The sequence below is a fragment of the Anser brachyrhynchus genome, assembly GCF_964034855.1.
Source record: "Anser brachyrhynchus genome assembly, chromosome: 4".
Lineage (NCBI taxonomy): Eukaryota > Metazoa > Chordata > Aves > Anseriformes > Anatidae > Anser > Anser brachyrhynchus.
The window spans coordinates 70,645,693-70,667,270 of NC_137698.1; the positions used below are offsets into that span (position 1 = coordinate 70,645,693).

General features: G+C 36.1%; 1 protein-coding gene across 7 annotated transcripts in view; it reads right to left on the reverse strand.

Annotated features, from left to right (window-relative positions):
• Positions 1 to 21,578, reverse strand: part of NSD2 (nuclear receptor binding SET domain protein 2) — an 80,567-nt gene that overhangs the window by 18,003 nt on the left and 40,986 nt on the right. For all 7 annotated transcript variants that reach the window (XM_080589969.1, XM_080589973.1, XM_080589971.1 and 4 more), the window contains 7 exons: positions 20,961 to 21,127; positions 20,066 to 20,557; positions 15,227 to 15,371; positions 14,135 to 14,212; positions 12,553 to 12,671; positions 9,417 to 9,498; positions 8,284 to 8,408 (listed from right to left, as the gene is read on the reverse strand). In XM_080589969.1, coding sequence (XP_080446095.1) covers positions 8,284 to 8,408; positions 9,417 to 9,498; positions 12,553 to 12,671; positions 14,135 to 14,212; positions 15,227 to 15,371; positions 20,066 to 20,557; positions 20,961 to 21,127 — 1,208 coding nt within the window. The remainder of the gene's footprint in view (positions 1 to 8,283; positions 8,409 to 9,416; positions 9,499 to 12,552; positions 12,672 to 14,134; positions 14,213 to 15,226; positions 15,372 to 20,065; positions 20,558 to 20,960; positions 21,128 to 21,578) is intronic.

Consider the following 21,578-nt stretch of genomic DNA (forward strand, 5'->3'; position numbering starts at 1 on the left):
CCTGCGTTTTTCATTAGCAATTAAAGATGTTGCAACACGGAAGACACCGTCCTTCTGCTGCAGTTAGTATCGGCACAAGCACTGGCAAACCTTACACATCACACCGGCTCCCCTTACCATCGCCTTCAATTATTAAATCTCTCAATTATTTTTAGAGTAGCTCCCGTTAGAGGCTTTCACTGGCTGAACGCGGAGCAACCGGTTGGCATTTCAGAACTCAAATCCACGTCTTTCTACTGGAAACCGTGCATCTGTGAGCAGAGGGGAGAGGAAGGGATAAAACTGGCCTGAAAACCTGGCCTGACCGAAAGCATGAGGAGCCCTGCTTCCTTTCACCGTCGGATTCTCAAGGCTCTCTCCCCTCTCCCGTGTACATCAGTTGTTATTCACTGCTCACACGTGTAAGACTCAAAGAGAACACGTAACAACATGTGACTATTCTTATCCCCCCCCCTTTTTTTTTTTAAGGCAAGTTTTCTACAGCTTTGTTCTTGGAAAAAAAAAAATGTTACTGAGTAGATGGGAAAAAATTTTTGGCATCTCTGTAAATTCTTTTGGTTTCGTATTGTATTTTTGCATAACGGTTATTACATAACGGGCAATTGTTTAACTGCTAAACAGCAGGACGAGATTTTCTATCACCTCCTGAGCTACTCTGCCCCAACGTTTGTGCAAAAGGGATATTCAATGTGCACAGAGATGCGAGGACAGCCTGTGGAATAATGTCATTTCCTTCTCAAAATTATGTTGAGTAAGAATTTGGATTTGATGGAGGCTGTTGGGCAGGCTGAGAAAGGAAGAATAAATGTGTGGGGATTCACATTTAAAATAAGACACTAAAGGAAAAAAAATGGAAATAAATTGAGTCAGCTATGTGCATTTTGTGATTTTATGTTTATATCCTTATTTTTTTTTCATTGAATCTGTCTAAAAAGATTTGTGGGGAGGGGACAGGAAGAGGATTTGACAGAAGCATCATGGAAAAATCACTTTTCAAATGTTTTTCTTACTATGAGACCTTCCTCAGTTGCAAGACTGAGAGTTTCAGTTAAGCACAGAGCTCACTGCACCATCAATTACATCAGTCAAAGGTGAAGGGATAACCATTAATGTACGGAAACATCTTTCACTCTCACGTCATTCAGTACGTCTAAATGTTGAGTTCAACCCTACAACAACAATTTCTTAAATATGTTTGCAACCAGGTACCTGATTCCAGCTTCAGCTACACACTATAACAGAAATGTGAGCCAATTCCTCATCTTTCTGGCATTTCTTTTTTTTTTTTTTTTTATTTAGATGCAAGTTGGTACATACGCTCAGCTTGCATATTTCTAGGATCACAGGAATGAACTCTGCAAGTGGCATCATTAGCTCCACATCTGGATAGTTGAAATTCCACTTAATTTAATTTAAAGAATATCCAAATCGGTACTGACATATATCAGTATGACTGGCTGCCAACTGAGAATGTGATACAAGAAAGGATAGTCTGGAATTTAAGGAGTCAAATCACTCTGTGTTTCAAAGAAGTGGGTGAGGATGAAGTGAAATATTTATGTGGACATTTTCTTCATCCACTAAGTCTTTTTTTTCTATTTCAAATTTTCTACTTCATTCACAATTTTCCACTTCATTTCAGACAGCTCTAAAATCATGTAGCAAATACCAGTGCCAGCAAAACCATTACATTGCAATTTCAAGGAAAAAGATGTTCAGAAATTCTAGATTTGAAAATAAATGGCTGTATTCATCCAATCTGCAGCCCAAAAATTAAGAAAAAAAACCCAAACACAACGTTGCCAGATGCAACACAAAATGCAATCATTCTGCTTTTCAGGCTTGATCCTCAATCAGCTGTTGACCTGGCCATTAAATGTGGTTGTTTTTGTTTGTTTGTTTTTTGTTTTTTTTAAAGTTTGGGATTAAGTCTTCATTTTTAAAAGCTGATATGCAAAACAGTCTTTGCTGATTCATGTTATCCTGGGGGCGGGAAGGGGGTGGTGACTTTTTTTCTTCCCTATAAGTACCTCCTGCTCTAAAGGACTAGAACATCAATATTTGTTGAGGCCAAAGCATATGCCCCACGAAGCAGAAGAGTTTCAAATACTATTCACTGTGTGTTAGCAATTGCAAAATGAAAAAGTTCAAGTACTCTTCAGTGCTTACGGGCTTCACTATGAATTCTCCTCTCCTGTAGCCAATTCAGACAAGCTTCCCCTGCCCAGTGTATGAAGGTTCAAAATGAATTTGGAAATTTAACGTGAGAAAGGTGCTAGCATTTACGCATCCATGATGCACAAACAGGAATGGGCTCCAAGAGTCACCACTCTACCAGCTGCAAACCCTTTCAGATTTTTCTACCTACCAAAGTGCAATTTCATTAAAATGTACATATTCTTCCTCAGAACACTTTATCAACTCATTCAGTCTTACAAAAACACTTCTTGTATTACTCACGTGTGCTTGTTTAACAGCATGTGAGTATTAAGAATACAAATTGCGGTCTTAGGGTTTTAGTCATATTCAAGACAATGTTGCTCTTCTGTCGTGTTGTGCTTAAACAGTCAGAAAATCAAGTAAAGGGCAAATTTTTCCAGAGCCAAAAAAGTTAACCCTCCCGCTTCCCTTTGTTTTACTCAAGCATCTCTCGTTTTATAAGCCTCGCTGTAGAACATAAAATGGAAACAAAATCCACAATGTACACTTATTTTAAAGCTAGGGGTATATAAACTGAAACTAGAGCATGGTAGAAAATTCTGCTTTTTTGTTTGGTAAGCAAGTCACCTCTGCAGCAGGATCAGCAGGATCCGTAAGAGAAAGGCCCCAAAACAAAAACTAACCTACCACTCCTTCAGAGTTGTCTTAAGCTACTCAGCTGGCTTAAGTGGCGTCCTCTCTCAGGTCATCCATTATCTTTAGCAGATATTTTTATTAAAAAAGATATTTTATCTTTTTATAAGCACTTTAGAAGCATGTTTCCATGACTTCTGAATGCTGTTGGCTATTAAGTTCCACTGTTTGAATCTAAGGACACTGCTACAAGCTCAGACTTCCTGAAGTGACTTCAGGGTCAGTGATTTCCATACCACAGACATCCAGGAGGAAGTGGTCTGGTCTGGCTAAGAGCTTCCTATAGAAAGATTGGAGTAGGAATGTTCTGATAAGCAAACTCTTTAGTCTTTCCACAGAGAAACACCAACTGCATTTTCTTCTTCTTAACAAAGGCTTAACGACTGGGATTTTTGTTGTTTGTTTAATCTAAGCACAACTTCTATAAAAATAAGTCAATAAGCGACATACAGGTAGATCAGACTGTATTCAAAAGACAATCTATTGTGCACCCACACGGAGACAGAAAAACTGACAGAGCCAATTGAGTTACAGTTAACATTTCCTTTATTTCAGTATAAGAATTCCTGAACTGAAGAATGGTATTTTGGCCCATACTGCTAGACTAGATAAATTCTTTAAGTATGCGGTGCCACAAGTGTACACAGTACTATAAGAGCAAAAAGACGGCCTGGGACAAGGTTCATTTTTATTATTAGCAGTAGTTAGACGTTTCAGATAAGGATATTATGCATTTCTGAATTTGCCTGGAAAGTTAATTAAAACTCTGAGAACATTTTAAAACATTATAAAATTGCCTACAGATACTCATGATACTTTGGTATGGGACGTGGAATAAAAACCTACATTAGATAAACATTCAGTAAACAGATTTTCTGCACTCTGAAGCCTAGGTAATACACAAGATGAGAATAATTACATAAGAAACTTAATCTTCTACACAAAATGTGCTGCCAAAGAACAAGATTCAAGCCTAGAACTTTTTTTCCATGTGAAAGTGGAACCATCGTAACAAAACTGTATGACCTGGTGGGCAATGCAAGTCATTTCAACTGTTAGAGGCTTTAGCACGAAAGAAGTCCAATTACTTGCAGAGTTCCACAAAAATGAACCCCTGTCAGCTTATTGGTGCTTTGAAACAGGAAAAAGAAAAACTATAGGCATATAGAAACAAACAGAAAACAACTGTCTGCTAAGTCACAGAGGATTCAAAGTGACATTAAATATTAAATTATTCTTAAATCTTGTTTTGAAGAGAAAATTATTTTCGAAGGAAGCTAAAATAAAATGCCAGAAGCACACTGATTTTTATTTTTTTTAACAACCTGCGAGGTTATCTTCAACTATTTTTTTCCTTAGGGCAGTAGTTTCTTTAAAATAATGTGAATTCCTTTCTTCCTTCCTGTTCTTAGAAACTCAAAGGCGGTTATTTTTACCTTTAGTAAGCACGCCTAGAATATTTCAGTTGTATACTGTAGGACAACTAGACTCCAGGGTTGAAAAATGGAGCTGACGTACTGTTTTGGTCGCAAGTTGTACGTGTCTCATGACTGCCTTCTTCATCAAATAGCTTACCTTTTAAGATTTGTATGTGTTCTCTCCATTGTGTATACATACTAATACCCATAAAAAACACAGAAAAATCTGCCTCAAATTGATAATAAAAAAATATATCGTTTAATATGCACAAAAATAGCACAACTTAAGGCTACTGTCTTGCATTATTAGGTGTTGGAAATGTAAGAAGTTGTAGCTATAACCAGCAATTGAGCTTGCTTCAACACTGGATATTACGGGAAGTGGAAGGAATTCCCTCTAGGGAATATAAAGAACTTATGTTAAAAACACCACCTTCAAAATCTTTCATGGGCTTCTTTAAACTGCCATCTGCTGGTCAGCTCATACTTCATGAGGCTATGATGAATGACAGACTAGCTAAGAATTTAGAGTATTACATGTTCTTTATTTTATCCTCTCGTAAAAATATTACAATTCTTCGACAAAGTTCAGAAGTAGTATCTAGGCCCTGCAGGATGCTATGACACTTATCTGCTGTCAACAAATCCATCCAATTTAATGAAGCCAGCCAATAACCACAAAAATTGATTGAAAAGCTAAAGCAGATATGTCTCATGCAAACACACAAAGTGTGCTAATAATCCAGCCGCAATGGTAATGCAAAGCCTTTTTTATTTATTAAAAAATACTGGTTACACTCTACTAGCACCTACCACGTTACTGGCGAGGGGAAGGAGAAAGTAAAAGTAAAACAAGAATACACCACCTGCATCTCTTCTCACAAGTATCGTGTTTTGGATGGTTACACCAAGTCTTATATCAGCAGTACAGAACTACTCTGAACTTTTGCAGACTTGGAAGTGTTGAGTATATACACCAGGCCCCACCAGTTGCTTATTAAGAACTGGATTTTAAGCAAAATCATATTTCACATAAAATATTGGAGGAAATCACTACTGATGCCAAGTGCCTAGAAGTAAAATTAAGTATTTTGTTTCAAGGTATGCAAGTATGAAATTTATTCATTATGTATAAATACCAAATAAAAAATAAGGTATTGCTAAATTTTGCCCAGTGACTTACAAAAAAACTCTACTGATTCTTCTCCATCCATCTTAACACAATTAAAAACCCAATTTTCTGAAAGGAGTGCATGTCTACCTTTTACTCTTTGATATGTCAGGTCTATAAATGCTTGTCTGTTCTTAAGGCAGAAGTCCACCCCCTCCTTCTCTTTCCCTTTTTAATTAGACACCCAAAACAACTCATTGATTGCAAATTTGGCCTCTATTCATATTCATTTTGTAATATTTCAAGTAAACACCATTTAAAAAATACCTCCAATAACAACAAAAAACTTCCGAAATCTTTAAAAAACATGTCAGGTAACATGATCTTTCAAACAAGAAAAAACTGAGCACACCCTTTCCTAGTGAACATACCTTTCCTAGACTTCAGTTGCAATGGAGTGACATTTAAGAGGTGTGCAACTAGCAACAGTCCTTGACAAATAGCAGTCATATGCAGGTTCCCTTCTGGAACCAGCTGTCCACAAGTAGTGTGGGGGAAAAACAGAAAAAAAGAAAAAAAAAGAATGAAATAAAGAGAAAAAACAGCCAGGATCCACTTAATATTGCTTGTGAAGGTGTATGTGCTTGTGGAATATGCAGTATTTTTTTTCTCCTTTGTTAGAAGATCATTTAAGTCAACATTTATAGTATAATAGTGAACACAGAAATATAAAAGTTAGTCAGCAAATGTATTTAATGTTGAGAAGAATTACATCCTATTCAATTAGCTGAGCAAGGCTTTCGGCATGGCACGATTGTGTTTACGTTTTAAACTCTTTCCCTTATCACTCTGGAGAAGGTTTCTCTCTGGATGAATACTCTCAGGGCACACAAAAATTAAGCCATTTAGAAAAGTGCTAAATAACAATACAAAAGGGAAAAAGGTTTTTAAAGCCACCCACAAAATTCAAGGTTTAGAGCTTTTCTTGTTCAGTAGAATAGATCAACAGTAACTTCAGAAACACATGCCTGTCATTTCTGTTTTATTTAAAGGCAAAATATACCTAATATCATAGGAAAGAAACTGGGTCCAATCCTTAGCTGGTACAAGTTCAGGTCAGTGTAGCTTTAAACCATCTAAGGATCCAACCCACTCATGTCTATTCCCCATCCTACCCAGTATCCCGCCCTTCCACCCCCAAAATCTCTCCTGTTTGACAGGGTACATTTCTGTTATGTTGACTGTGATTGTTCTGAAACATTTTAAAACTTTGAGAACAATTAATTCCCTTTCTGATTTGTATATCTGTCTTACGAGCAGTGTAAGATGTTAATTTTTCTCACATCTTTTGCTATTTAGCAGTAGCTAAGTAAATTAAGAGCTAAGTTTTAAGATTTTCATAGAATCATAGAATCATCTTAGCCTATACAACCATATCAATTTTTACATGTGAACTGTTAAGATACAACCCAAAATCCTACAAAAATTAACCTTTTATAGGGAATAATTTCTGGAGACTTCATTTTTTTATAACACAATATCTAGAAATAGGAGAATCTTTCTCCTGAGATTACAGTATTTAGAGATGCATATTTAGAATCAAAAAGATTGTATTTTCCTTAAATGGGTCTGGCTGAATAGATGGTCCCAAACAAAAACAGCTTAGACAGCAAGTGCTGGTACAAAAATCAAAATGGCAGAAACTGGTAAGCCAGTTTGGGAGTCTCTCGGTTGAGAGAACAAAATGAGAACAAGCATTACTTTACTTGACCGCTGCCCTGGACATTTTTTCCTGTGGGACTTTTGTTGTTTGTTTTATTAGGGTATAGGAGGGAGAATTTGGGGATTATTTTTTTTTTGATAGAATTTTTCAAGTTACAGTAAGATATACAGCCATTAACATGCAATCTTCCCCCACCCCCAAAGGCAAACCATTTACTGAACATAGTCTAGATATTTTAACTGCATTCATTATAGCGTCTAAGCGCCTCATGCTTTTGTTAGGGGAGATGAAAGAGTCTCTACGATAGCGGAAGCCCTACTCCCTCATTAGCAGGCAAGTATTTTCTCTACAACTTCTGCAATACAAACTGCTTGAAGCTGTTTGTCCATGGATATTTTCCTAAATCCTACCAACTACATTTCTGAACCCACCTGCGAAACAGCATGCATACTTCACCCTCATGCTGCCATTCTTTGGCTGATTTGTTTTAATAGTGTAGATGACTTGGGGAATGGTTTTAATGGATTGTATGAATACACTTCTGGTACATACATTTCATTTATTGTATGTCAGTTGAAAAGAATTACAGTTCCAAATATGCAGAGCTAAGACTATGATTAGTAAGTATCAAAAAGATACATCCTTCACTGCCTGCTTAACTCTACTAGCGATGAAGCTATTTGCATCACAGAGAAATAGCACTTAAACAGCCTGAAAACTAATTTGAGCTTAAAGGGGCTCTGCTCAGAAAACTGTCCAGTTCTAGATCAAACAGAGGATTAGGAAACTTGCTTCAATATAAAAGCTATGGCAACATGACAATATTGAGTTACATAATGTAACTAATGTAGTACACTTACATAAAGTCTGTAGAAGAAAATACAGAACACACTGGCATTTACTTTGCCTCTAATAGGAGGTTACAATTCTAAAACTTTGTTGGTAAATACATTAAAAACCACAATAATATCTCGACGTCCCCAAATCAGACGTTCTTGTTACAATAAATGAATTTGCAATGCACACATTAACAGGTTTCACAGAGGCCAGAACTGTAACTTGTCTAGAGCACCAACGTTAGAGAATTCGCCTTTGTTTTTTTGTTTTTAAACAAAAAGATTCACACCTGAAAATTTCTGTAATTAAATGGCTGTGTGCAAACACCACTTTTTTTTTACCTCATTCTCAGTTAAGGAAGCTGAAGGAGATGAACTCTTGCTAAAAGCAAGAGTTGAAGATTCTGCTGCTGAAGCCCGATTTCGCTTCTTCAGAGGTTTACATGCATCAGACAGATTTTTCGTTGCTGTAAAATAATTTTGGTTTACAAAGTGAAGTTTGGAACTTTAAAACGTTATCTCCCTGAAGCCATTTAAAATATTCCTTCAAGTAAAGGAAGGAATGATTTAGGTAGGTCTTCTGGGAACCTACGTAAGGCTGAGAGAACAAGAAGTTTCTGAAACCACGTGTTTTGTCTTGACTTTAAAAATAAAGGTTTCTATTAAGCAAATATGTACTACAAATGGCTAGAAATGTTTTCCCCAAGTTATTTTACTCATTTCTATTAAAATCAAAACACTTTGTGACTTATCACCTCTTTAAAGCAGAGGTAACAGTTACATCCTCAGATAAACTCTAGAAGACCTATGTGATCTCATCTCAATGAGTATCACTAATACTTTGCCAAGAGAAAGGTTACATACAGGGACCAGGGACCAGACATTATCTACGGCATGTCACCGCTTCTACATTGCGCAGAACTTTCTGAAGCTTACTCATCTTTGGCATTTCATTATAATACCTAGAGACATGCTCTTACAGCAGTTATCTTAAACTTGAACATCATTAATAAGACTGACTTTTGGATTTTGGTCCAAGGTGATTTAGAATTCCCTCTCATGTGCCACACTGCCTCCCATCAAGCATCATTTACAAGGTCTAAAACCACATAGTAACTGATTACATTGATGGTCACTGCACTTGTTTTATTGGGCAGATGAAGAATGACAAATTGGAGCAGTAGGATTTGTATCACTGCTTTCCAAGATCACACCGCAACAGCTTTAATTTGGTGCCATCAAATGGTGAACTTGTGAACTGCTGCTCTAAATCAGCAATACACAATTTCAATCAAGTATAATGTTGCAATATGGTGGGAGTGAAGGAAGAGGGCACAATCCCCCCCCCAGCTGTGGCATAGTGGCTGTAATTTGTTACTGCGTCAGCAAATCTAAGCGGCTGCCTCAGACAACCTGTTTATTTTAAAATTATTTAATTGAAAAAGTTACATTAAAACTTATTCTGACCACATTACCTGACTGGTTCTTTTGTGAAGAGGAGGTTTCTGTGACCTTAGTAGAGTTTGTTTTTGCTGTTTTGTCATTGCTTGTCTCCCTCTGTCACAAAAAAAAATATGAAAAAATAAAAAAACTCCTAATTTATGAGTGGTTGGACAAAACTGGCAATTACTTCTGGATTTATGTTATTAAAAAGAAAGTGTCTTTACAAATATCTGAATGGTGTAGTTAAGCTAGCCCCATTTAAGTGATTTTTTTAAAGCTCATCTACAGCACAGGGTACAAACCCATAAACAATTCAGAAAAATTAAAGAACAAGATATTCCAGCATCCCACTTATCCATCCCAAACTCAGCATATCAAAAAGGGGAGCTCTATATGAAAATAAAACATGTAGATGACCCTTACTATTCTTTGTCTATACTGGTCAAATTAAAACCTTTAATTATTAAAGGTAAACTGCAGAAGTAGTATATAAATTTAAGAATAAATGCAGAATTTTAAGTCTCAGAGGCTTGCTTTCAACTCCACAACTTATAGCAGTGCCACTTTTAAAATTACTATGGTTAAGATTGTTCCAGCATTTCCAAAATATAAACACTATTTTCAAGGGATCATATAGAGTGCATAAAGTCACTCCAGACTGAGAATTTATCATTAAATGTAGTAAAAGGCCAAAAACTAGGGAAATTTTGTCAACACTGTGTCAAAATTAGACACTATTCCTTACACATGATGCCACTGTTTTTTTCTTTGTATATTACAAATTCATTCAAATAGTACGTCCCTAAAATTGTAGCCAAGTGTTTAACCCTGCCAAACGCTCAGATGATCAGTAAGAAAAAATTCTAAAGAATTAGATACTTTTTCATATTCTTTGTCTGACAATTTTATAAAAGATGTCCAGGTGAACACCTTGAAAGCCAGAGACTGGTTTCCTTTGTAAAAACAAATATGAATGGATACTGTACCACAGATGTGCTACAATGCACTTCTACTGATGTCTAAGCCACCCTACCACTGATGCTGCTGTGTAAAATGACTGAAAATGTACAGTACAGTTCACTCAATTTAAAACAGGATTAACAGAACTCCCATTGTGTTAACGTGCATTTTCTATACGTCATGAAAGCACCACTGAACTAAAGATTTTTTTTCATAACTTTCATATACCTATTATGACTTTGTGCAACAACATTCAGATTTCGTATGTAAGAGCTGAGGACGAAAAGGATAGGATAACGCACAACTCTCATGCAAGAAGTGGTTGTGAAAAATCACCAAAGTTTCACCTATCCAAAGCAATTCTAACATAAGCCTTCAAGCAAACTGGGACTAGAGGAAGGAAGGTGTATAGTTAAGTGTTTGCTTTTTTGAATCGCTGTGTGGACATTTTTGCTGTTGTTCACTACATTTTTACTAGCAGCACATACAGCTAGAAGTACCCACAGCTGGTGGGGGCAGGAAAAAGACTAAGAGGTTATCTATTAAAACTGGGAAGGCAGCAATTCTATGATAACTGACCCATCTGTGGACAGAAGCACAAAAAACACTGCCATATGCATCTAGTTTCCGAATTGCATAGTTTTTATACATACCAGACTCCTTGTAACTAATTCTGATAAACTGACCAGACAAAGGACATCACTTTTTAAATGTATGTAACAAATTACTGAGTCAGCTCGATCAGTTATATGCATCTTATGAGAATCACTTATCTCAATCATTTATTTTTTTCCTGTTAATTGTCACACCTGCATCACGGTATTGAAAGATACCCAAAGCTCCCCTTCGTGAACTATACTGCAACCACCTTTCATTCTACTTCTGATTAATCTGTGCTAATTGTTGCAAACAAATTCAGGTCAGACAGTAAAGAAGGAACTTTGGTGACAGTCAAAACAGGGACTTCGTAGCAGGAATTAACTGCAATAAATAAACTTAAATATTTCCCTGTATCTAGTGCATTATAGTCAATTCAAATCAATTAGACAAGTTTAAAAAGGGTACAAAAATTTATCCTAGAATATAAAATGGATACTCAATGACTGACCTTTTAGAGCAAAAAGTGCAAAAAACACTTTTGGTTCTTCTCTCTGCAAAGGTAATAAAACTTCTCTAAGAATTATCCTTACTCCTTACTAATAAACTAAATAAGCCTGGCTATCTGAAATTCTAAATATTTTTTATATTGAACATAAAAACATTGTCTAATATCCACCATATCAACAGAAGCAACTAAAAGAACAGTTTATCAAACAAACTGACATCTATAAACGTGACCTCCAGAATTGATTTAAAAAATCTACTACCTTCCTTATACTAGCTTGCTTTATTTAACCAACGTGCTATTGAGTCCTGAAGCGAGGTTTGCAATACTCACACTATGGTATGGTGCTCTTGTAACATATCTGAAAACACCTGTGAGCTAAACTCTTGACAAATGTGAAACCTACGAAGTTCACTGGTCTAAATGCACAGCTAAATAAACCTATGCTTGAGCATCTCAAAGATTTGAGCTGACATCCATATACCTAGTTTTAGTGACCTACATAAGGACAACTCTCACTGTCACAAGCAAGCTATACTGAAAAGAAGCTTGTGATTTGCATGATAGAGACACGGTAATACTTACTGCAGTTTCCTAACTTAAGCAATTGGGCAGTGTGTCACTATAATGTACTATAAGCTTCATTCCAGTTCCTGAAAAGTAGTTTTCCTGTTTTGTTTTACTTGCTTTCCTCTCTCCCCACAAGAGAGTCTACAAGCAGTATTCACTAACATATTAAAGATTCCTGTATACATTCCTGTATACACTCCTGAATTCTTATTCACGGGGAAAGAAAAAGAACTATAAAGCTGACAATACTGAAAGGTCATGCCTCTGCACATTCCTTTGGGAAACAGACTTTCTCAGCATACATTTTCACCACAGTCTACGTAACAAGAACAACTTGTTATATTTCCATCCTCAAAGACAAAGAAGAAACCCCATGGCAACAAGCTCATGTTTCTCTGAATATTTACAACAGTTTGGTTTGATATACACACATTACTTTTTTATCCTGAAAATGGAAATGCTGACAAACTTAACTACAGCAATGTGATTGGTGCTGCTATAAATCCACCCAAACAAACCAACAACATAATTACCTTCCGATTATTCTGTTTATCCATCCTGAGTCTTTTCCTAGGTGCTTCCTGAACTTCAAAATCTTCTGTAGGTTCCTTTGTCCTCTTTTTTTGGTTTCTTTTATTTCCATGTAAGTTACCTTGGGATGGGGGATGGGGGAAACTTACATGAAAAATAATCTAAAACCCACTTTCAAATTATTTTGAACTGATCTAGTTATTTAAGTTACTTTTCTTTCAGTCATTATTTTTAAAACACGGTTAAACATTAACACAGTTTGATGACCTCTTAATGCCTAAGGTCTGGTTTCTCTTTCTGAAGGCAAGCTCTAGACATATCCAAATCAACTGCTTAATACTCATTTTAGAAAGACTAAAGCACTAGTTTAAGATCTGAATATTACTGCCCAACATTTGTTTCATATTGTTAGACTACACATGCTTGATCTATACAGCTTTTAACTCCTCTGCCACTTTATAATAGTGTCTCAGCACTGAATAAATGTTTACGTCTCCTTCAGGAGTTCTCCAGTTGATACTGGTGAAGTTACTGGAGACACCTATTAAGTGGCCTCTGGAATAGACAAGATAGCACCAACTGTACAGATTAATTCTCTCTTTCTGGAAATGGCAATTCCAGATGCTTTCCAACAAGCTTACTTATGTTGTACGGGAGACCATAAGATCCCCTTCCTTTGTGAACCAAAATCCTAAGAACAGATTCACTTTGGTCATTTTAAACCAAAATGGACGTATTCACACATTTTTATGATAACTCACTGTAAAGTCCAAGCAGCTGGCTAAATTATGAAAGCTCAGTGACTAACCTACATACCCTTTCCATAGGTTCAGCAATTGTTTATACTTGCTCTACCTCAAAAAGACAGATGAAGGTTTAGGAAGTGGTCTGGTTCATCAGCATGAAATGACAACATTTTTACACTTTCCAGTACTCTCTAGTTTATGAAGCTACAGAGTATTATTATTATGAAGATTGCAAGCTCCAGGGGCACAACTATGTTAACTGAAAATTGCCCTACAGCTACAAGCATTCTTCTATTCCAGTGGGAACAAATAGTTACAAATATTAAAAATATTTGAAATAACTTGAAAATACGAATAATTTTCAAATTAATGCTCATATCTAAACAATCTAGGACATATTCTATTATCAAACTCTGAATCCACAAAAACAGACTGAAATGGCTCCAGGAGAACCTGCTACTTATAAAAAGCCAGAAAAAGAAATCCCACAATATTCTTCCAAGTTTAAGATAAGAGGATTTGGGTAGGGGAACGAGTCAACTGACATGTTTTCATCTGTAGATAACTATAAATGTACACAATATATGTACTAGAAACACCTGGTACAGGTACAATTTCAATTACATTTCTTGCAATATGACACTGAGGAAGGTGAACAAAATTCAGCACTACAGTGTTTAGATATTTAATTTGGGATCCATTAAAATTCTAACGTCAAGGAAGACAACATCTGAGATAAAATAAAGTGATTATGATACGTGGGTGATTACATAAAAAAATACACTCAATAGCTACTTATAATGATGAACTATTTGCACACAACACAAATTTCAATTACTTCTGGATCTTGATCTCCTTTTAGGTGAGTCTTGAAACACTTTACGTTTGGCCTCTCCAATATTCTTCAATGATGAACCTTGAGAGATACAGAATGTGTTTTCTTTTAAACTGATATCCAAATATTTGACACTTAAATTTTAAAGTTAAAAACTTTTCAATTTTCCACAAAATGATGTTATTTCACACACACACAGATAGTTAACAAAACTGACTGCCATTTTTATACAAGTTTTTCCAAGTCTCACAAACTTTCAAACACTCCCTCTCATTCTTGTCATTGCCCAAAGCAGCACCTGTTGGTTCTAATACTTCCATAGTATGCATTCTTACAGTGCTATAAAACTATTTAAATTTGAAAAGTGATATCTATTAAAATTTGATAAAGTCCATGCAAATGCCAAACTATCTTCCTCCTTCTTTCTCAAATACATGACTCCAAAATCCTCAAATATTTTGCAAAATAGTTAAGACTCTTAATAAAAACTAAATGCTAGACAAAAGCAACAAAAAAAGAAGAAAAAAAAGTGTATTTGAAATCTTGTACAACGTCCTAAAAACTTTGCGTAGCACAATAAAATGCCAAGTGGATGAAAGATTCAGAATAAAGTTTGGAATACTTCTTCCTGAGTTGATGCTGATGAGGTAATATACTCTAGGTATTCATATGAAGAAAAGGTGTAGCACTCATTACACTTTTAAAACCATTTCCTAAATCTTCTATTAAAAAAAAAAAAACCACTCAGATTTTACTAGTAGTAACACTTCATCTTCCCTTCCCATCATCCACTAGTAACAGGCAGTGGACGCAATGGCAGCTGCTTATGGGCAGAAGAAGAATGAGAAATCAGCAATCTCTAAACAGTAGGTTTACATATAACAACTTTTCAGAACAATGAGCAAGAAATGTAGACTTCATGGGTTGCTTTTATTGTAACCATTGGCATTCCTTTGCTATTGGCACAAACACCAAGAATTAAAACTGGAAAACAGTGAAAGCTGTTTTCCCTACAGGTCTCAAATATGTGCTTAGTTTAACACCACTATGTATATCAAATTTAGTTAGAGTACACTAGCACAGTTTTACGTTTACCAGAGTCTTCTTCAGATTTGGGAGAGGTCACTATGGCAAACTTTGTGTTATAGCGAGCTTTCTGTTTTTCACTAAGCATGTTCCACTGCGATTCAAGCAATTCTTCAATCTCCTCACTTGACGCATCTGGATGTTCAGCAACCACCTATACATGCAGAAATAGGGTTTTATTAAAAAAAAGGTGACCATTGAAACGAATGGCATATATTCTTCTATTGCTTTGGAAAACTGGATACAAATAAGTTATCTAACATCTGCTGCAGACAGAACTACGTTCAAACATTTCGTATCCAGTTTTGATCTGTATTTATTTTTTGAATAGCCACTTCTCTCTAAAAAATCTTTTAGCAGATTCAGAAGTATTAAGTACCGTTTTGGAAGTATCTATTTGCCCTTTTAACATTCAGAAAATTGAGTAAGAGTAGATCTTGTGGTATGGTGATTCCAAAAATTTTTATTAATTCTGGATGAAGTTAAATTCTGTCCCACAGAAAACAGACAAGCAATAATGGAATAAATGCTTGCCTACAAGGACATCCACCAATCCACAGGAGAACTCGTTATACATAGGGGTACTCCTTTACGTACTCCTATCTTAGCAGAGAGATTTACAAAAGCTAGCATCTGACGCAACATTCTTCTCTATTAATTTATCATTTTATACTATTTATACAAAATAGTATATGGGAGCTCAAAAAGCTGTGAATATTTTCTTAATATAAGCATAATACATAATAGCCATCATTATGGAAGTTAAGAGACTTCCTAGGAAGTTTATTCAACACACAGAAATGCCATTATCTAAAAACAAACAAACAAAAAACTCCTTCAGTATTTTCGTACTTTCACTTAAGGAAAAACAGATTTAATAAATCACAGAAGTCAGAAAGCTTTAAGATTCTGAAATCTACAGAAATGAAACAGTAGCTTTAAAACCAGCCCTCAGTCCCTACCTCATTACCCAGCATTCTCCAGAGTCCCACAATTTATTACTGCAGTGATGCAACCAATACCCCAAAACCACGGAGCAAAATAAAAAGCAGGCCAACGGAGCCAAACGTTTTAACAGTAACACCATTCAACAGAACAGAAAGACAATCTTTCTGTGGAAATAATTAACCTAACTTCTAAGAACGTGTCTTAACGCTGCATTTCCTGGTATCAATCAAGGTACAAGTGTACGAAGTGTACCAGTGAAGCTCCTCCAGGAGTTGGAATAACAGTAAGACCTTCCTCCCGTTGGGATTATTCAGTGTCTAGGAAGGAAAGTCATGCTGTACGTTTTCCCCAAGTGGAGTCCTCCTGCTTCTATCTGGCACAAAATACTTGCTAGCAGAATATAACTACCTTTGGAAGCCTCTGTTCAAGGTTTGATTAACATTGCAAAGTATCCAAAAAGTTATTGAGAGGGGAGAACACAGACCCACAAGAAACATCTCCCACAGATCTCACCTCTTCAGGCAACCAATTTAACATCAATTTTGACCACTGTCTGCTGAGTGCATAGCTCATTCTGCCCAACTAGGGCATTGAGTTATTTCATTTTCAAACAAACAACTAGCTCTGTTCATACAAACAATATGCAGTTTAGTGTCACCTCCAGTCCCACCGAAATACGAACAAAAACAACTGTCAATTAGGAGTGCTGTGAAATGGCAGGCAAGAGAAACCCATGGCTCTTAATGAGGGAAGCTGCACAAAGAAGGACTGCCCAACAGTCTTCTCCAAAGTCTTCACGGTGTAATACTCGATTCCTGGCATACGTAGTGGAAACAGTACATGTGAAAATCATGCACTTCTCCACAGTATTTCTAAAAGTCTAAATATGCTACAGAAGAAAATGGAAGATCTTTTCTTGGATCTGGGAATTAATATTACTAAAGGTATGGAAAACATGGTACTTAGGTCAGGCACATACTGCTCATCCAAGCATATTACCTTCACTCATTTGTCTAGATGTTAAACAGATTCTTATATATGCAGAAATCTTCAATTGTACACCCTACTAACGAACTTATTTCTTAATTTACCTCCAAACAGTCTCAAGGCCCAAATCAATGTATTCATACGAACAGTAGAACTGTCTGTCTCTCACTGAATATCTTCATCTCAAGTCAGACACTCCCTTGTAACTGTCATGGTGGTTTTATTTCACAGAGGAAGTCCACAAGAATGCCAACAGTACAAGATACAGCTGAATTCCTTTGGTGACAGCATGAAATACTTAACATATCACTACAACTATGAAAGTGGTCCAAGTTTTCAATGCCTCCTCTCTTCAGGGAAGCATGCCTACTAAAACCATTCTCCAGCAGCAATTCCAGGCTTCAAGCAGCCGCCATTAATTTCTGAAAATTTCAACTATTTCTCACTGTTCTATCCTCAGAAAAGTAACGCAAAAAGTAGTAAATAATAAAACCAAACTGATACACGAATCCTACTACCATATAAATCTGGACTCCAAACAAAACACAGCAGAAACATCTCTACTTTTAAGATACCGTGTGATTATTAGAGGCCCTGAATGAGAAGTCTTTAGTCATTCCCTTCATCTCTTCCCAAGTCTGGGAGCCAGAGAACCTCTTCTGGATCCAGTTTTACTTTCTCCTTAATATATTTATGTAACTACATAAGGAACTATACTCTGATCTCTCAGATGCCACCAATACAAATGGGTCAAAAAGAGGTCTGTTTTTTAGCTGATGTTATCACTACATCTAAAATATCAGAATAACTAAAACAAGAGGAAAAAAAAAAAGTCTCTTGGATGGAAAGCAAACTACACAAGTTGAACCAGATACGCCAAAGAGAAAGGAAAACACTGAATGTTCGTTTGCATACAATTTCCACCTTCCACCAAAGCCACAGAACTGCCCTTTTAAAAGCAACCCGACAGGCCTGAAGAGTTAACTAAACTTAGGTAACAGGTTTAGTGCAAGAAGCGTAAATATCTAAAATTGTATTTACCTTCTTTGCTAGCCCTCCTCACATCAAGAGAAAGGAAAAAACAGGCTCTAATGATCTTAATCTGTTAGAGGGACTGTTGGCTGCAGCTGTCTGTTATCTGCTGTTTTTATAACCTACATCTGTTCCATGCACAGAAATGCTTCTGTATCTAACAGCATCAATCACATAATCGTGGATTTGGGTTTTCATGACTGATTTTATTAAAAGGTATTCTAGGCAGAAATGGTAGGATGTCCTCTCTCAAGATATATGTAGTATTTTGAAACTTATTTCCTTTTACTTATATAACTCTGTGTAATATTAAACATTATCATCAGTGTGATTTTCAAGTTTATGTAAGTTTTTCAGTTTCCCAAAGTGACACTGAAGACAAATCAATTCTTCTATGTCAAATATTGTAATATTCTTTGCATTTTCCATCTATTACGTTGAAAGCTACAGTATAACCATAGAAGGGAATGAAACTTGATAACTGGTGCAGAAAATAGCAATGTAACATCAGAGACACAGCATGTCTCTTCTGTAGTAGGATGAGTTCAGCTAAGAGTCCATAAAACCAATCATAAAAATCTAATTTCTTCCAGAGAAGTAATTTCATATGCCTCAATACTGCACAAGACTTCTTGCTACCTACCTTAAAGGCCAAGGAAATGCCCTCTTGCCATTACACAAGTTACTTACAGAAGAACTGGAAACAGAACTCACTTCTCTCAAACATGAGACAGATGTTTTTCCCATACAACTTTTCATAATGAATATTTCAAAATTGGTATTTAATAGTCCGGGTACAAAACCCTCTTGTTTCCGGAGCCAGCAAACTGAACTGCTAATGTTTTTCTCAAGTGAACCAAATCCACAAAATGCTATATGTACACTGTGTTCATTTTAACTCCCAAGAGGATCTTGAGTTGCAATGATCTAAAAAGATCCTTAAGTTGAACTACTACTAATTTATTTCCTTAGAACAAAATCTGTTTTTCAATTTTTCTTCATAAAGTTCAGATTTGTTAATATTTTCTAATACAAATATCTTACAATGAAGTCAACAAATCAACAGTTAAAGACAATTTAAGTAATCTCTAACTTTCTGATCCCTTTGTGAGTGTTACAGAAGAGTACAACTAAAATAAAACATCAAAACTGATGATTCTTCCAGTGCATGGAATTGTACTGCAAAGGGTTGCTCATGATTGTTGTTCAGATGTTCATAATTTTAAAGTAATGAGCTAGAACAGTGGTACTGCTTTTATGCCTCTAGCAGTCTTCATAAGAAATGTTGGTATTAAAGTAGTTATTTAATCTACCTTGCCACAGAGTGTAATACTCTCAAAAAGGCCTAGCTTCTGTCCCAGCTGATTGCACACTGACAGTCACTGTCACATGCTTTGGTAACTGCTGAAGCTTCTTTTGAAGTTCAGCAAAGGATTCTAGGTAGGCAAATGTAGTTTTTGAGGAGTTTGAAGACAAGGGAATACACTGTATGATTTGAGCCACGTGATCAAAAAGAATGTACAAGCTAGCTATAAGTAGATGGCCATAAACTGCATAACCTTTTTTATATTTGCCTGAGCATATGTATGCATATCTACTATATTTTATGTATATTAAAAAATTAAAGCTAAGAAAAAGGACTGTTGGATTATGTAGGAAGATAACATGTTAGATTATGTAGGAAGATACTAATGTGACATGCTTAAAGCAAAATGGCACTGTCACTATTTTGTTTACTTATCCACATTTCCTCCTTTCTCTGTTACTGTCTAGACCAAGATTTCATGCAGGCACACCTCCTCAAACCCAGAATATTATGGATTCAATCGTAACAATTAGCTTTTGTCAACTAAAGTGAAGTAAGAGCTAAAAGAGACTAACCTCATCTCTGTGCTTTTGACAAAAGACCAAAAACTGAGATACTGCATCGCCCTTTCTGCTTCGTGGAGTAGATGCTGGAGTTTTCTTTCTATTGAGAGGGGAGCCTATCCCTCTTTTGGATTCTGCGTGATCAGATGACTTTTGAGGAGTAGTATTCTTAGTCCCCGACTGACTGCTTTCTTGTGTATCATCAGTGGCAGACAATTTTGATGTCCTTCTCCTCCTCTTGTTAGGAATGCCAGACTCCTTCATTGATTTCAGATTTTCAGTCGTTTCTTCGTTTGAGTAAGATGACTCATCTATCTCCTCTAACGGCTCCACAGCAATGCCAACTTCCTTTGCCACTCGAGGATTAAGATGAGGTCTGTCCCTAATGTAGATGAAGGTGTACTTGGCCTTCCGCTCTTCCACTGTCATGCTTACTGCTTCACTTGCTTGCTTAACACCCATCTCCCACTGCGGCCGCAGTTTCCCTGAAACAGGTTTTAACATCTGCAAGGTAAGAAGACTGTGTGAGAAATTTCCTCGCTTTTGATTCCAGAATACCAACATTAACAAAAAACAATTTCAAGAGACTAAGTGTAATGTATAATTACAATTCAGACACTCAAATGGAATTGTATTTGATAGTACTGATACCATGTATGAACCAATGACAAAGCAGAGCAGTACTCCTTTTTAGTAAGTAACAGTTATTTATTAACATATTTAATAAGTAATAGTTAACAGTGAGAAGTCATAACAAGCTTTGCATCTGTACGTGAAATGTAAGACTACAAGACTCTGTAAAACAAGCCATCTTAAAAGCTTCCTAGAATATCTGTTTACATCTATACATATAATAGAAAAATTAAAAAAAAAAATGCACATCTTGCCTTATTTGGAAACTTCTTACCTTTATTTTCTCTGCTTTAGTGAGGGCTTGTTTTGCACTTTCCTGGCATAATTGTTCAAACTGGTCTTTTTCTTTGAATGGCACAAGGCTCTTCTCAAATATCCAGGCTCGCTCTGGGGCATCTCCAAAAAACTGAACATGATATTGACGAAAGCTCTTTTTCTGTCCTGAAAAATAATTTAATAAAGCATTTAAGACCCAACTTATGTTGTTCTCTGTACTTCTAATAAGCTGCTATAGCTACCACAATGACCAAAGCACAGTACAACTGTTTACCTTTCAAAAATCCACTTACTGGGTTGAAAGTCTCTGAGTTAAGCTATTAAGTTTGACATAAAAGCTGACCTGTTTAATACAAACAAAAATAAGCTGTGCTAAATGAACTTAAAGTTACAATCATCTGTCAGTGTTTTCTATGTATATTAACTTATATGTAAGCCTGGATCTTTCTGAAAATGCTGCATGTGAAAATCAATACAAAATTCAGATTTTAAAATCTTGGATAGCCTGTGCACTCAGCCTCATCTCCAATCTGTCTAAACCTTATCTTTTAATATTCTTGAAAAAAAACAACACATGCTTCAGCTGATTTTAACAGTTGTGATCACAACTGCATAT